This window comes from Manis javanica, chromosome 7, assembly GCF_040802235.1.
Source record: "Manis javanica isolate MJ-LG chromosome 7, MJ_LKY, whole genome shotgun sequence".
Taxonomy (NCBI): Eukaryota; Metazoa; Chordata; class Mammalia; order Pholidota; family Manidae; genus Manis; species Manis javanica.
This window is the reverse complement of record NC_133162.1, coordinates 1,385,752-1,402,187: the sequence shown is the minus strand read 5'-3', so window position 1 is coordinate 1,402,187 and position 16,436 is coordinate 1,385,752. Positions and strand designations below refer to the sequence as shown.

Sequence of the window (16,436 nt, the reverse complement as noted above, 5' to 3'; positions counted from 1 at the left end):
CCCCTCCCCGGAGCGGTAGGTCCCTCTCGGCTCCTCACGGCGAGCCCCGGCCACACGGAGGGCTGTGCTCCTGCACCCTGGCACCCTCGGGCTTGGCCCCCGGGACTCCCGCCGGATCAGAGCTGTGCAGCGCAGGTCTTCGTGCAGACTGAGAGATGGGGCGTCCCTTGTGTCTGTGCACCCTCGTTCTCAGCAGACCGTTGGCTTTTTTAAAAAGTAACTAATTCTGTGAAGTCAAAGTAAGACAGTTCTTGGTTTCTTTCGTTACTGCCGAGTTGGACTTCTATTAATTTAACATCCACTTCTGTGTGATCTGTTAATTATACTTTTCCTCCTGTTGGAAGCTGTTTTCTCCTGAATGATTTCTGACAACTTCATACATAAAGGGCTCAGGTAGTCCTATCTTTCACTGCTTTTTAAACTTTTGTCACCTGATGATGCTTCAGACGGCCTTCCTGTGCCTGAGGTTGTAAGGCATACACACTTCTATACTTGTACTTGTATCTGTTAACACTTCCAAAATGCCCGTGACCGGCTCCCATGAGAGACACGGGGCTGTGCTTCCCCTGCGTGTGCGGCCACCTGCCTGTCCCCTCCGCCCGCCCTGCCGGCCGTCCCCCAGCGTGCCCCGGGCTCCTTGCGGCCTCGGCTTCAGTCCAGACCCGGCCGGGCCCTTCAGGGAGCTCGCACGCTGGGGTGCTGCTCTCTCTGCTGCAGGCGGTTCCTCCCCAGCCCAGCGGTCTCCTCCCGGGCTTGCACTGGCCTGTCCCCCAGAACCTGCTGGGAGCTCTTCTCTAGACATTGGCCGTGGGTCCTCCGCCCTGCGCAGTGGCCCTCTGGGGTCACCGCCCACATCTGACACCCTGTGACGTGAGCTATTATGTCACCTTCTTGGTTGTCTTGGAAAGGTTCGTCTGGGTCCTGCTGTTCTATCTTGGCCCAAAGCCAAAGTCTGTTCTTGTTCCTGAAGTTGACCTCTGTATTTGGCCACTTAATTTGGTGACACTGTTCTATGTAGAACAAGCTCTTGATGGCAGATACTTGGAGAAGCAGGATCTTGGCAGTTCTTGTGTGTGATTGTGGGTGTAAGTGCGGGACTTGGGTGCAGGTGGGAGCTTGCCCCTCACCTGGCTCACTGAGTATGCAGCACCTGCTGTGAAAGCCTTTTCGTAGAGCATTAGGAGCAGCCGCAGGTGAAAGCAGGCCTCGGGGCTGTGCGGACTCATCACTGGGCTGCGGTCAGCGCAGTGACATCTGCTCAGGGGCGCGCTCCCCTGACATGCCCTGCGCCCTGCCTCCTGTGCATCTAGGCTCCGAGGCCCAGTGGGGGTTATCTCGCCTGCTGCTTGGATGTGGACTTAAAACCCACCGAGCGCTCTGCCTTAACTGTGCGCCTCCAGACATTGTGGACATCAAGCCTGCCAACATGGAAGAGCTGACGGAGGTGATCACCGCAGCCGAGTTCCACCCGCACCAGTGTAACGTGTTCGTCCACAGCAGCAGTAAGGGGACCGTCCGGCTGTGCGACACGCGCTCCTCGGCCCTGTGCGACAGGCACTCGAAGTGTAAGTCCTGTGGCTTAAAGACGCCTCATTCCAACTTCTGTTCTCCAAACACAAGACCGCCTGCAGAGTTGGAGGCTGTCTCTGTCACCCCTAGACCGGGGCCTGCATACGACCCTGCCTTGCTTGTTTCAATCCTGGTTGCAGCCCTGCTGGAGGCCATTGCTGATGAGAAGTGGAACGTGGGTCCTGCTTCCCACAGGGCTACCCCCACGCGTGTCCTGCGTGGAATCCCAGCACTTCATCCCCGGGCTCCCTGGCTGGGCCCACTGAGAGCCATTCGTCGCCTCTCCCCTCTGTGTTAGGTCTCAGCTGAGACTGCCTGAGCACATTTCACTCACGGCTGTTCTCAGCCATTGGAATGGTGGTGTTGCCAGGGAGCTTTGCTAGACTTGAAGCACTTCTCTCAGGGGAAAGCCTGAGCTTTCATCCCTGAGCCTTGGAGTCCCTGTAAGTGAGGAAGCCGTGGTTTTGTTGCAGTGTTAGCTGTGAAGAGCAGGCCCAACCTCACGGGAAGCCGGTAGCATTTGTGTCACATGGGGGGGACATGTGCTGGGCACTCCCTGCAACACAGACGGGCGACCCTGTCCAGCTGAGCCGTGGATCCCCAGCCCCGTGACGTCCTCATTCAGGGTGGGCAGTCTGTTGAGAGTCTCCCAGAGAAAGTGCGAGGCAGCAGGCTTGCTGACTAGTTCTCAGGGCCTTCGTCATGCACTGAGGTTAAAATGAGGTGTAAGGGCTCTGTCACCCTTGGAGAGCCCTGCAGTGAAGGAGGAGTCCTGGGCGGCCAGTTCCGTGTCTTCAGTACAGCGTTCTCCAGTAAGCGCTTTAGATGCTGAGAGTAGTTTTGCCAGCAAAGAGCTTGGTATTGCTACCAGTTTGCTTAAAATTACTTTCAGATGCATAATTAAGAAACGTGCAGGTTTCCACATTTAAAATAAATAAAAGCTAAAGCAGCTTAAACTGAGAGAAGGTACAGACTTCCTGGTCCAAAGTTTCTTGAGTGCAGGTGTGACCATGTGCTAGGGGACCTGGTGGGCTGGCTGAGCGCAGAGGGCCATCAAGTTATTGCTGAGAAAGGAACAACTTCAGGAGAAAGATAGGCCTGCTGAGGACGTTCAGAGCCTTTCTGAAAGTGGCAGGCAAGTCTGCCCAGGGAGATCCTGGCTGTTTTAACAGCAGGAACAAAACCCTTTCCCAGCTGGCTTTGGAGGTGGGATGTGCTGGTTGTTAAAATGAGGCAGACAGGCCAGGGTGGGCTACAGCCTGTCGGCACCAGGTGCTATGAAGATGCACAGACTTTGTGCAGAGGCAGTCTCGGTGCAATGCCGGGGTCCTCCATCAGGACCCACACCAGTGTCCTGAGCTGCTCCAGGTTGCAGCTCTAGGCCCCATCTGTGGAGGTGCTGGGTCGCAGGCCAAGGTCAGGGACCTGTGCTTCTGATGCTGTCCCTTGTCACCCATCAGTAAGTGGCACTCAGTGTCTCCTAAGCCTCTGAAGCACAGAATTCAGAGGCCAGAAAACATACAGAGATCAGAAAGAGGATGGGGGGAGGCTTGAGTAGCGTGGAGGTTGTGCCCCTCTGGGGTCTTGGGAGGGCCAGAGTCCTACTTTAATGTGATTTGTTCTTTGTTTTTAAACAGAAGCTGAAATGTTGTGTTTTTTAGTTTTTGAAGAACCTGAAGACCCCAGCAGTAGATCCTTCTTCTCAGAAATAATCTCCTCCATCTCAGACGTGAAATTCAGTCACAGTGGTCGGTACATGATGACCCGAGACTACCTGTCAGTGAAGGTATGGGACCTCAACATGGAGAGCCGCCCCGTGGAGACCCACCAGGTGAGGCCGCCGCCTGGGGGCGGGGCCATGCCTGCCTGGGATGCTTCCTAACTGTCCTGTGGTTTCTTTAAGGTCCACGAATACTTGCGAAGCAAGCTTTGTTCTCTGTACGAAAACGACTGCATCTTTGACAAGTTCGAGTGCTGCTGGAACGGCTCAGATAGGTAAGGCCTCATCGTGGGGAGCAGCCCAAGCAGGCCGGCTCTCCCGAGGCCCCTCCCACTCCTGGGAGGCTGCCAGAGCAGAGGCCAGCGCAGGGCACTCGAGGCCGACTGGGGCCAGAGCTGCAGAGGAGGTTGCTGGTGAACCTGCTTTCTGGGCCACGCGTGTGATGGTGACAGGGTCAAGGTGAAGTAGGACGTCGGGCCTTGTGTTATATATACTCCATGGATTAGAGAGTGAGCGTGGAAGTAGGCTCTTACTGGCTGGTTTGAAAGTGTTCAGTGAGTGATAATTCACTTTATTTCCAAGACGGGTGAAAAGGAAGGAAGTGAGGAAGTTGCTTACTGTTAAGTATGTGGACTGGCTACATTCTGCCTTTTCTGGGAAATACCGTCAGGCATACTTGGACAAAAAGTGGAGATGGCTGGTCTGAGATGCTGATTTAATTCATGGCGTTCTGATACACTCATGATTTATCCTTTGCACATTCCTTAAAGATGGTAATGCAGACACTGCTAAGAGTTATGTCTTTAATATTACACAAAAACTTAACATTGCAGATGCTGAAAGGAAAGCATTCGCTTTGTCTTTAGTAGAACTTCACGTAGCATGGCTCGCCTGTGATGTAACTAAAGAGGTGGCTTCGCCACCGAGGGCCTGAGGCGCCTGCGGGTCTTGGCTGCGACACCATACATCTTTTCACATGCATGGTTGAGCTCACAAATAAGTAAGGGACATTGCACCACAGCCAGCAGTGAAGACAAGCGGAAGCCAGAATGGTCAGAAACCCTGAAGCCCTCGGCTGGCCTGGGGGGGTCAGCTGTTATAGCAGCCACACCTCAGGAGTAGCAGCGCAGGAGTGGTCATGACCTCAGAGCCACACGAGGTGGGCAGTTGAAGCTGGGCCTTCATGGAAAAGACACCCATCTGTGTTCAAAGTCTCTGGGGAGATTTGTCTGTCTGAGGCCTCAAGGCTTGAGTGGATTAAAATCCCCGGATTTATTACCATAAGACTGCCCTCTCCCACAGGGATGCAGGGTTTGTGTCCACACTGGTTGCATGATCTGGAAGAGCTAACTCAGGCATCAAGTTCCACCAGGTGTCAGAGCTCTGGGCGTCTGGGAGAGCCACAGTATCCAAGTCTGGGCTTTCACTCTGCTTACAAGCTGACAGGCTACCTCCTAGCATCTCTGGGTGCAGGCTGACAAAGGGGGCGCCTGCGTCAAGAGACAGAACTTTGTTCCCCACAGCACAGCCAAGCAGCGTGAGCTTCATGCTGGCGCCAGTTTCTGCTGGAGTGACACAGACCCGGGCAGATGCCATGCAAGTAGTGGGGGCTGTACCACAACTGCCACAGACTAAGCTTTGGGGGACCCTTTACTCACACAGAAAGTGGTAAACAAGCTGCACTTGAACTGTTGCAAACACAGCCCCAAGACAGGGCCAGGTTGAGAGTACTCAAGACTCATGCTCGTGAGGCCCTCTGAGAACACTCAAGGCGCCCACGCCCATGGCGGACCCGCTCACGGTTTCCCCAGATGGAATCACGGTTTCCCCAGATGGAAATCAGCTAAACATGAGCTCAGGTAAGAGCCACCAAGTGGGGAAATGGAGGAAACCACGGAAGAAAGCCAGCATGAAAAGTCAGCAGAAACAGCAATGGGACTTAACCCCTGAGAACTGAGATATTTAAATCGTACAGAATATAAAAAGGGTGATGGAAATATTGTTGGATTAAAGGAAGGAGCAGAAACTTGTAAAAGGAACACAGGACTGTTAAAAATGACCTAGGATATTTGGGAAAGAATCACACATCTTCTAGAACTGAAAAATGGAACACTTTTTGTACAACATAATTCACTGTGTGGATTTAGTAGGAGAGCCAGTGCAGCCAAAGAGAACTTGAATCGGTGAACTGGCACCGATCAGAAAGATTTCAAGATCAGTTCTCCTGATGCAGCATGCAGCGCAGAGAGCCAGAGAGCAGAAGTGTGGAAGGTTGAGAAGCACAAGGACAGGGGAGGGGGCACCACACCTTCAGAGGGGAGGAGTCTCCAGAAGTAGGGGCTGTGGAGAAGCAAACTTTGGTAATCGCCAGGAACCCCCTGACTGACGAGAGTGAATGCACGGAAGTCCACGTGTGCACTGTAGTGGAGCTGGAGGGCGCCCGAAGCCAAGGGAGGACCTTAGAAGCAGCCAGGGGAAAAAGCTTTTGCCTTCGGAGAAAGGGTGACTGAGAGCAGCCTTGTCAGCACAGCCATAGAGCCAGAAGGTAGCAGCCCCGTGCAGCCCCCTGTGACCCCACCCCCCGGCCTTCTGTGCGCTATGGGGAAAGCTGCCGTCAGCCTGGGGCCGTGCGTGCAGATACGCGGTCTTGGAAGAATGTGCGTGGGATCCAGGCGCTCCAGGTGGAAAACCAAATTTGCCATAACAGGAAACTCATGAAAGTGAGATCTAGAGGGATTCACTCAGTGATGCCTTCCCAGGGAGAACAAATGGGACCCCGAAGAGGAGTCTGGGACCCCAGGGAGACGGCAAGCAGAGCAGTCCGTGAGGATGTGAGCAGGGCTCAAGGGATGTCCATGCGGCAGGCCTGTGTGGATCTGTCTCAACTGGTGGTCTGTGCGGGCGGACACAGCGAGAGCCCTCCCTCACCCCACACAGCAGGTGCTCTCTGAGACAGCATGTGTATGGGCTCTGGGGACCGCAGCACTCACTAAACAAGGCCGCCAGAACCCAAGCAATGAGGAAAAACAAATTCAACTGTGTTAACATTTAAGTGTCTTCATATGAAAGGAAGCAGTGAGTGAAACTCATGAATTACGACAGAAATACCCTAACTGTGTAGAGTGCTCTAAGTTAGCAGGAGGGTGGCGGTCAGCTCAGGACTTCGGTCGACAGCAGGGGAAAAGGGAATAAAAATGCTCGGCCTCATAAGTCATCAGATTGGAGGGATAGGTGCCACGCCACCCCGCTGCCGTCTGTGCCCATCAGAGTGATGGGAGTGTCCGGGTGGAGGTGTGGGGGCTGACGGCCTTGGGCACGGCCGTGCTTTGAGACACTGGTAATAGCGAGGTGAGCTGGACTGTCTCTTGCATACAAATTACATTCAGAAACATGACCCAGCGAACACCTGAAACAGCCTGTGTTGTTAGGTGAACAGATGGGTATTGTCTCTTCATGAGGTGAAATAGTGAACAGCAGTGGACAGCCAGTGAATTAGACCAGTTTGCCCTTGAATGATGCCCTTTCAACTTGCGGTTGAAAATCCACAAAAACTTAGCTACCGTTGTCCTGAAGCCTTACCAGTAACATAAGCCGTAGATTAACGCACATTTTGTACAGTCTGTTATATACTGTATTCTAGTAATAAAGTAAGCTAGGGAAAATGTTCCAAAATGTCACAAATCTCAGAAAAAAATTCCCAATACATTTGTTGGAAAAACCAGTGTGTAAGTGGGCCAGCGCAGTTAAAGCCCTGCTGTCCCAGGGTCAGCTGTACATGTAATCACATGGATGGTCTCACAAAGATAATGAGCAGAGAAAGCAAACTGGGGAAGAATACATGTGGTTTGATGACTCATCGGACATTTAGAATATGGGACATTTTGTTTCTAAGAATATGTAACTATTCAGAATATGAACTTGTATAGGAATGATACACATAATAAGCAGTTGCCCTAGCAGGTGGGGGGGGTCCTTATTGGTCGGAGTTGCTTATGGGCACGTGGATATTCATTGTATTATTCCTTATGCCTTTGGCTTATTTGAAATATTGCAAAATACTTGTAAACCATCCTCCCCCAGGAGCCTCTGAAAGCTTTCCGGTAAAGTTACTTGTTCATTCACCCTTGTGAACATTTCCCTACTTCTTGCCTGGAAGCTTCTACTGAGGGGCGGGGTGAACAAGGGACTGTGCTGCTGGGCCGGTCCGCTGTGCTGCGTTCCACGCTGTCCGGCACAGATGCGCGTAGCTGTCTGCGTGTGTCCACTTCAGCAGCGTTCAGTGGTATTGCCACCTGGCCACGTTCTCTGGAAGGTTCCAGTTTATGGGGTGTGGAACAGTAGGCTGGTGGAAATACACCCTCCCGTACAGGCATTGTCAAGCTTTCCAAAGTAGTAATAAAACTGGAGGTTGGTCTGCTTTTATTTCTGCCATGCACCACAGTTCTAACCAAGGGTGATAATAAAGTACTCCTTCCGGAAAAAGTCTTACTGGGCTCTGGTCTGAGTAGTTGTTGCTCATACAGTTGAGTTTTCATGTGGTAGACGTCAGCTTCAGATGACACCTGTTGCTTGTCCTTCTGTGAGCACTGTGTTCTGTGCAGACTGTCCTGGAGCCCCCTGCCCACACGCGGCCCTCAGCCAGGCCGGATGCAGGCGCAGCTTCACCTGGGTTCACTTACCACAGTTTGTCTCCAGCCCCCGCGCTGCTAGGTTCCTGGGGGTGAGCCTCGGCATCCAAGTGAGGAAGGGTAGCTGCAGGTAATTTTTCTTTTCTCAGTTTTGTCTTTTTTTCTGGTGTGAAGCTTTAGATGTGGTTAACCAGACACTCAAGTATTTGCACACAGCCAGGGTCAGCCCTGAATCGTGGAAATAAAGCAGAGCTTTCCGTGGTGCCTGGAATATCGTCCTAACCAGGCAGTGACGGGACACATAGGATGTGGGTGTCCAATTGGGAAACTGGGGCGCAAAGGGAAGAAGGCTTTTACCCAGTCAGAAGCTCTCAGACCAAAGATCGAGAGCTGGACTCATTCTGAAGCTGTGGGTCAAGTCATGGCTACATTTTCTTTCATTCAGCTGTTTTCCTCTCATCTTTGTAGAAAAGACCAGAGGTGTTTTTTTTTACCAGTATAGCAGATATGTGTCATGACGTGTTTCAGTGGAATTTTTTGCTGCAGAAAAAGCCATGAGATTTAATCCTGAAGAAATAAGGTACAGACAGTATTGCAGCATCTGGACTTATTGGGAAATGGGGTTCTGCTTTCCTCCCATACTTACTACCCCAGTGTTCGAGACACCCCGAGTCTTTGTGTGCCTCTTGTTTCATGAGAAAAATCTTTTTGAAATTAGAATGGATTAAAAAGCATTCTTTGATTACCGGAGTGAAGGTATGATGACAAATCTTGACTGATACCTGTTGAACATGAATATGTGGAGATTAGCTTTGAGTCATTGACAAAGTGCAGAGGTTAAGACTTGAAAATACACTGTTACTTATGACTCGGACAGATGAATGTGTAGAGGTTTTTTGTGGTAAAAAAAAAAAAATTTTACCAACATAATTATGTATATATGAAGTTCAGTAAGAAATTCTCACTGTATTTTTCTCCTGACCATTATCATCCATCTCATTTCCAGATGTACTTTGGTCATGCAGTGGAGGGCACGGGACAGTGTCCACACTGTGAGTCCCGTGGGGGCCCTGGTGCTGTGGGTTGGGTCGAGTGCCTTTCTGCTTAGACGTGTCTCTTGTTTTGAACAGTGCGATTATGACTGGGTCTTACAACAACTTCTTCAGGATGTTTGACAGAAATGCACGGAAGGATGTCACCCTAGAAGCTTCCAGAGAGAACAGCAAGCCTCGAGCCGGCTTGAAGCCTCGGAAAGTATGTACGGGCGGTAAGAGGAGGAAAGACGAGGTCAGTGTGGACAGTCTGGACTTCAATAAGAAGATTCTCCACACAGCCTGGCACCCCTCGGAGAATGTCACTGCTGTGGCTGCCACCAATAACTTGTACATATTCCAGGACAAGGTCAACTAGGGTGCTCGGGGGTACTGCGTCTGGTCTCGCAAAGTAAGCTCACTGCCTCCTGCCAGAGGGAAGGCGCTCCCCTCCATGCCGCGGGGGACGCACTGTGCGCCCTCCATGGGTGGGAGGCTGGCCACATGCAGCCCGGAGGGGCTGCATTCTCTGCCAGGTGAGCCACATGTGTCGCCACTCACACGAGAAGCCCACTCAAACCAGAACTGATGGACCGTGCTCAATAAAGGCCGTTACTCAAATAAATGGGTTTACTTAAGTCTGAGCCTTCCTTTGCAATTCATAGACCAAAACCTACCGCCCAAGAGAACAGTTGTCATATATGCCATCTCTTTGTCCAGCTCTTTCCCTCCTTTGCGTCCATCCTTGGGCCCTGGTGCACGTGCCGCGTGACTCTGCCCTCCCTTTGGCCTTGCGCTCAGCCCCGGGGCCCACCGTGGACGAGTCGATTTGGCCAGGGCAGCCCCAAGGCAGCTTTAGTGCCCTACTGCGCCAGGCATCGTGTGTTCTGTGCAACCATTTGATAAAAGCAACACACTGGGAAGTCTTTAAATCCAAAGTGTCGCCTTTGTTTGCTTTAACTGCATATAAAAATATCAGGTATAATTATGCTTTGGAACAATTTGAGAAAAGTCCTTTGTGACCCAAAAGGTAGACGGTGCGCAGTACTTCAGACTCTGAACGTCTCTCCCAGACTCCTGGGACTTCTCCGCTGCTGTGGACACAGTGCCCCTGACGTACCAGGTAAGGCCGGGGAAGCCCTAAGTGCCCACCTTGGGGCAGACAGTTGCAGGGAAGAGGGTTCAACAGCATGTGCTCTAAGTTAGCGCCTGGTTTAAAGTACACCTCAAAGTCACTGCAATTGGAAACAACATTCTTTCTAAACCCTTTTTAAAAGTATGTCGAGGGGGGGTGTACTTTTTAAAAATTGCAGAAGTCCTATTATATGCATGCTGAATTTCATCTTGTATTTCAGCCAGCAAAATTAAATTATTTTAAATATGTAATGTGCAGCATCTTGGTGGTTTATTTTAAAAGTAGTATCTTTGGTACCAGAAGTCAGGGTTTGCCAAATAAGGAATACAGAGGCGTAGGAGCGCCAAGCGGCCAGCGCCTACCGGGTGTGCTTCACAGGCCGGGCTTCCGCCCTGCCGCCCGAGTCCAGGTGGACTTTGGTGTCCGAGGCGATGGATACGTAAGAACAAAATGTCCTCACTCATCGCCCTGAAACGGTGTGCCACTTCAGTTCACATTAAGTTAGAAATTGAGAGTCTTAATTTATTTGAATTCAAAAATAATTCTTACACTGTTCATTGGTTGTGACACAAATTTATGAATCTGAGATGTGGAAGAGAGTTGCTTTAAGTATTATTCAATCCTAGTCCTTCAGAAAAAAGTTGTAGTGAAATGGGATTGTATATAGTCAACTATTTTGACCAAAAGATTAATAAATTTTAAATGTGTAACTGGATTTGCACTGTGTATTTGGACAACTTTTTCCATCTTTCCTTTAAAAAATGTCCTGTCAAATAGAAAACCAGTCTGGTGCATCTTGGAGGGGACAGAGCAGAAGGTAGGCACTGCAGGGCGGTGGCTGCAGCTCTGCCTGGGTGCAGAGTCCCTGGCGGCATCGTCAGCTGGCACTCGAGTCCCGTTCCGGCCTTGACGCTCCTCGGAGGTACGCCCCAGGGCAGTGGAGTGTGCGAAGCACCCCCTTAAGAGGCTGCGTGGCCTCCCCCAGCTCTCTTCGCTTTATACTTCTGATTCCACTGAAGCCTTTTTCCTTTTCAATGGGTGACAGTCCTTTGGTTTCCAGATTTCTGTTTCTTGTTTATATTCATGAAATGCCTGTCATTTTTCTTCTAAAAGGTTCTAAACCTTTCCCCTTTTCTCTGGTTTGAGAAATTTACTTGCTCCTGAAGGTCAATTCTGTGAACTGTTCTCATTTTTAGAAGTCTGTGCTCCTTAGAATTACTTGAAGCTTCAACACTCTTAACACCAGTGACCTAGATAAGCTTTGTTTACATGTGGATTTAGACTGCAGTTTTCTTAAAGAAAAGTTGAGCTTCTGTAAGCCAGTACAAGACTAAAAAGCATCGTAATGGATCAGGGGCATCAGTGACGGAGCAGCGTGGTGAATGTCGTTCTCCGCCGTTCCACCTACCTACGGCTACACCACCATGCTCTCCACGGCCAGAGGCCGTCCCAAAGCTGTCACCTGGCCAGTGTGGTGTGTCCAGTTCCTGGCTGGGCTGAGCAGAGGGCTCTGTGTTGCTAGCATTGCATTCGTACAAGGAATTGTCTGCAAGACTGCATAAAGCAGTTGGGCAGAATGTCAGAATTGGCACTTAACTGTCTTGCAAACATGTCCACAGACTAGCAGCCTTAGCATCACCAGCAAAATGGTGGCAGTGAGGTCAGGAGCGGGAGGCCAACAGTGGGCTGGGGCTCTGTGGGTGAAGGGACACTGGTGCCTGCTGCCCATAGGACAGAGGGCTGTGCTCAGAGCCCTGGTCTGAGGGCAGGGTTCTGCTCTAGGATCCCAGGAAGGGTGTTAACAGGGAGGGAACACGTCCATTATGAACTGTCCTCATGCCAGGAGAGTCCAGGAAGTCAAGACATGAAAGTATGAGCGTGAGTTGCAACGGTAACCAGCGCCTGGCCTTTGGGCATTCAGGTGGAGAGGCAGCCGGCACAAAGGCATGGGGCTGGAAGGGGCCAGAGACAGCAACTTCAGGGGTCTGCCTGCTGCCCACAGGGGGAAGCCCGTTTGTGTGGCCGGCCCAGACCTGCCTGGCCAGGCTGGACTGCACTTCCCTTGGGTCCCATCCTTGGTGCAAAGGGGCTTGTTGTGTGCAGGTTGGAGGCCACCAAGGAAGCTGAGCACATGACCCCCTTGGGCTTCTCTGCATGTGGTCCTGCAGGCTTTGTGGGTGGGTGTAGACCAGATTCGGGTAAGGGGCAGCACCCGCCTCCCTGCCATGCACACAGGCCTGACCACAGGGAGCAGTGGGGTCTGACTGGCATGGATGGTGACCCTGATGGCAACAGCCCCTGGCACCGGGTGCTCGGTGCAGGCATGCAGGCACTGGGCTGAGTACTACCCTGAAGCCAGCATGGCAGGCCCCAGATGGACACAGCACGGCCATGGTGGTGGGTCTGGATCTGAACTCGGGGCCCAGGTTGCACAGATGACAGAGCAGGTGAGTCCAGGTGCAGGGGCCACTTGCACACCCCGGAGCTTGACCTTGATCCTCTAGCAGGCGCAGTGTCCTCGGAGTTGTGAGAGGGAAAGAAACGAGCCGGTGGAGCTTGGTGTCGTCTGGGCCTGGGGCTGCTTGAGGCTCGCCTCCCGCCTGGCCGCTTCCCCTCCACATGTGGTGCCACCCAAGGCAGAGCCCCTGAGCTGCGTGTCTGGGGCAGGGGCAGTCATGCCGAGCAGGGCCTGGGCAGCGGGCTGGCCGAGGTCCCGTGTGGCCAGTGGACCTGGCTCGGGCTTTGAAGCACGGAGCTGGCAGGCCTGGCTGCGTGTCCCCAGCAGGCCTCTGTGGCCACTCCAGCACTCGCCCCCAGGCGGCGTCCTGTTCCTCTTCACTCCGCTGCTGGTTAAAGGCACAGTGAGGAACCGAAACCCGTGATTTCTCCAGAGATCGCCAGCGGTGTCTGGGTGAGTAACGAGGTGGCTTCCTCGGTTTTTGTTTTCCATCTGGTGGTTTGAAGGTGTTTCTGGTAGTGGGATAATCTTCGGTTCGGCAAGTCCCCGGCCTTGGGCTTTGTAGCCCTTTGCCCGGCACCCTCGGGGCCCTCCTCGTACTGGCAGCTCAGACGGACGCGGGATGCTGGTGCATCTGCAGGGACGCAGAGCCCAGGCCCCTCCCGAGGCGAGAAGGGCTGCATGGCTGTGCGGCGTGGCCGCCCCACCAGGCGGCACAGGGAGGCGGCTGGGCCAAGACTCTGGGGGGACGCCAGCTCTGCGCAGGGTTGGCGGGGGTTCCTGCATCCCTCCCCTCGGCTGGGAGGCTCCGTCGGGTTTACGGCAACTTTCAAGATGACTGTGTCCCAAGACAGTGCACCCGTTTGCCTCAGAGTTCACTTAGAAAACTGCCTTTTGAAACCTTGGGGCATCTTTCAGAAATGTGTTCCATAGGGTGAAACACATCGTTGACTCCAAGAGCTACTACCTTTCACAGGAAAATTTGTTCTCTAAACTCTGAGGTCTACATGTGGTATAACTATGGTTCTTAATAGAAATGGTGGTTCTTGTGTGTGTGTAGCTCAGACTGACATACGTTATATATTGGATGTATACCATGATTCCATATTTGAATATATTGTGATCACTACCATCTGTCAAAAATTTCTTGTGTTGAGAACTTAGAAGAGTAACTCTCAGCAGCTTTTAAATACACAGCACAGTGTTACTAGCTCAGTGGCCATGCCACACATACCATCCTCATGGCTGTGGACTCCCTCCACCCACTCCCACTGCCCCACCCCTGCCTCTGGTACCACCTGTCTGTTCTGTCTCTGTGAGCTTATTTTGTCTTTAGATTCCACATCAAAGTGAGATCCTACAGTGTCTGTTAGACTTATTTCATTTAGCATGATGCCCTCTAGGTCCATCCATGTTGTCACAAATGGCAAGATTTCATTTTTTATGGCTGAGTAATATTCACTGTGTGTCACATCTTCATGATTTGTCCATCCACGGACACTCAGGCTGTTCCCACATCCTGGCTATTGTCAATAATGCTGTGGTGAACATGGGGATTTATGTTTTCTTTGGGAAAATATCTGTCCAGATCTCCTCTTCTTCAGTCAGACCATTAGGGGGTTTTGCTGCTGAGCTGTAGGATTCTCTGTGGATCCTGTATGGTAGCCCCGTAACGGGTACACCATTTGCAAATGCGCTACCCCACTCAGTAGATGCCCTCCCGCTCGATTGGCTTCCTTTGCTTGGTAGCTTCCTGCCCTGATGTGATCCTGCTTGTTCACACGGGTTCGTGTTCTCTGGCATTGGGTTCAAAAGTCGTCACCAAAACCTGTGTCGAGCTCACCACCTGTTTTCTGTTCTTAAGGTTTCAGGTCTTACATTCAATCTTCAGCCCATTTTGAGTTAATCCTTGTGTGTGGGGTGAGGTAGGGGTCACCTTCCCAGCTCTCCTTGTTGAGACGGCCCTTTCCCCATTGTTCTTTCCTGGCCCTTTTGTGGTTGACCGGCCATAGGTGCCTGGGTTTACTTCCGGGCTCCCCTCGCCCTTTCTGTGGTGACTTCTGTGGGGAGACAGTGAACCAGCACTCCCCGTCAGAACCCCACCACTTGATTCAGCAGTTGTGTTGCCTGGTGGTGACTCATTCTGTCATCCCTTACATAATACTGGGTTTCTGTCAGTGTGGCCTGGTGGGGACCTGCCTTAGTCTAGAGCTGAAGAGCCATTCCTATTGTGACTGTCCCCATTGTCTCGGTTCTCGCCACTGTGAGTTCCTTCGGTTGGCTTCTGTGTCCTTCCACCTTGCCGGCATCTCTGGAGCACCCTGTCCCCTTACCACAGATGAGCACCACCCTGCCCTGCGGTCGGCCCGTATCCCGAGGAGCCCTGGGTCCCCGAGAATGGCATTAGAAACCAGCATCTGGACGTTGGTCTGGCTCATGGCTATTGACGTGTCATTGTTCCTATGTCCTTTCACTGAACAGAGCTGAGAAACATTTTCCTTAATTTTTAGGAATATATTTTTTAAAGAATATGTTTAGGAAATAAAGGTGTACACACACACCTCTATTTTTCTATTGTCTCTATACATTTAAAACCGTGCATCATGAACACCTCCAGCTCAAATGCACCATGGGCCACATGCTCACTGTCCCACAGACCTGGCTCTCCGTGCCACACATCCTCCCTGTGTGCAGCATCCACGTGCACACTCACCCACCCATGCCTTCAGGAGCACCAGGTCCACCGGCAGCCGTATGCCCAGGCTCGCCCTCTCGAGCCTCGCGTGCTCGGTCCGTGTGCCGTGACCCTCAGTCCTCGCCTTCCCTTTCAGTTCTGCTTCAGTCACGTCCTGACGGGGTTCCCTTGTGTTCCACCGCAGAGATCCCCCAGGTGTTCATTTTTAATTGATTTTGGCATTAAACGTGGAGTATTGCTGCTGTTGAGTCACAAAAAGTGTGACTTGCACCCCCTGCGGGCAGCCACCACTCTCTGCCGCACTCACCCCTATTGCTGCATAAATGAAGTTTCCTATTTCCTTTGGGCTCTTTTGCATAAACAACATGCCATGTATTTATTTTTCAAACACTTTTTGTTTGCCAGCCTGCACCTTGGGGTCAGAGGTTCAGCTCATCTCCTCTTAATGGTGTCAACTGGGCTTTCACCAGAGGATCGCCATCTGAGAGAGACCGCCCCTCCCGCGTAACCAACGCGTGCTCCCCAGGTAGGTCTCTGCACAAGGGGGACTTCCTCACAGCCTGGGACAGGAGTCACAGGCAATCAAGGCTGGGCAAGTGGCCCAGCATGACGAGCAGTCAGGGGCCAGGGAAGGGACCCGGGCATGCCTCTCCTGGTGGCGTGGAACTGCCCGGCTCCACACTATCCCTGACCTTTAGTACCAATACTTCTGCGCCTTGGACACTCCTGTGGTTGTTTTGAGGAACCTGTGTGGTGCGCCCCTGTGTGGAAGCCCCAAGCTTACCCAGCCTCTGTGAAGGTCAAATGTCTTGTACTTAATATATATGACTATTACAAACGCTAGGTATGTTCCTGCACATATGCATTTTCTACTCTAAGAGGTTTATTCTTCAGGGTGAATTTCTAGACATGGCCACCTGGAGCAGGCAGGTATGGCTTTTTAAGGTACTTTTCTTTTGAACGTACATTCCTTCTAGCAGGGTACAAGGGTCATGTCCCAGTTTGCAAAGTCAGACTCTGGGGTTAGAGCATTGGGTCAGGAAACTGCATTTAAAAGCAGCAGCCGAGTTTCATCTTTATGACCAAAATTGTTTGGATTATGTTCCTTTGTCAGCTTGCTCTTCAGTGAGTAAAATGGCATCATTCCTATTGACAGCAAAATGGGCTGTTTGAAAAGCTTGATTACTATACTGCTATTAG

General features: G+C 51.8%; 1 protein-coding gene across 6 annotated transcripts in view; it reads left to right on the top strand.

The window, feature by feature from the left end:
• The window catches only part of PPP2R2D (protein phosphatase 2 regulatory subunit Bdelta), a 34,428-nt gene extending 24,842 nt beyond the window's left edge, over positions 1-9,586 (top strand). For all 6 annotated transcript variants that reach the window (XM_073240110.1, XM_073240112.1, XM_073240111.1 and 3 more), the window contains 4 exons: positions 1,401-1,565; positions 3,231-3,400; positions 3,473-3,564; positions 9,048-9,586. In XM_073240110.1, coding sequence (XP_073096211.1) covers positions 1,401-1,565; positions 3,231-3,400; positions 3,473-3,564; positions 9,048-9,327 — 707 coding nt within the window. In that variant the 3' untranslated portion in view covers positions 9,328-9,586. The remainder of the gene's footprint in view (positions 1-1,400; positions 1,566-3,230; positions 3,401-3,472; positions 3,565-9,047) is intronic.
• Positions 9,587-16,436: the final 6,850 nt, after the last annotated feature.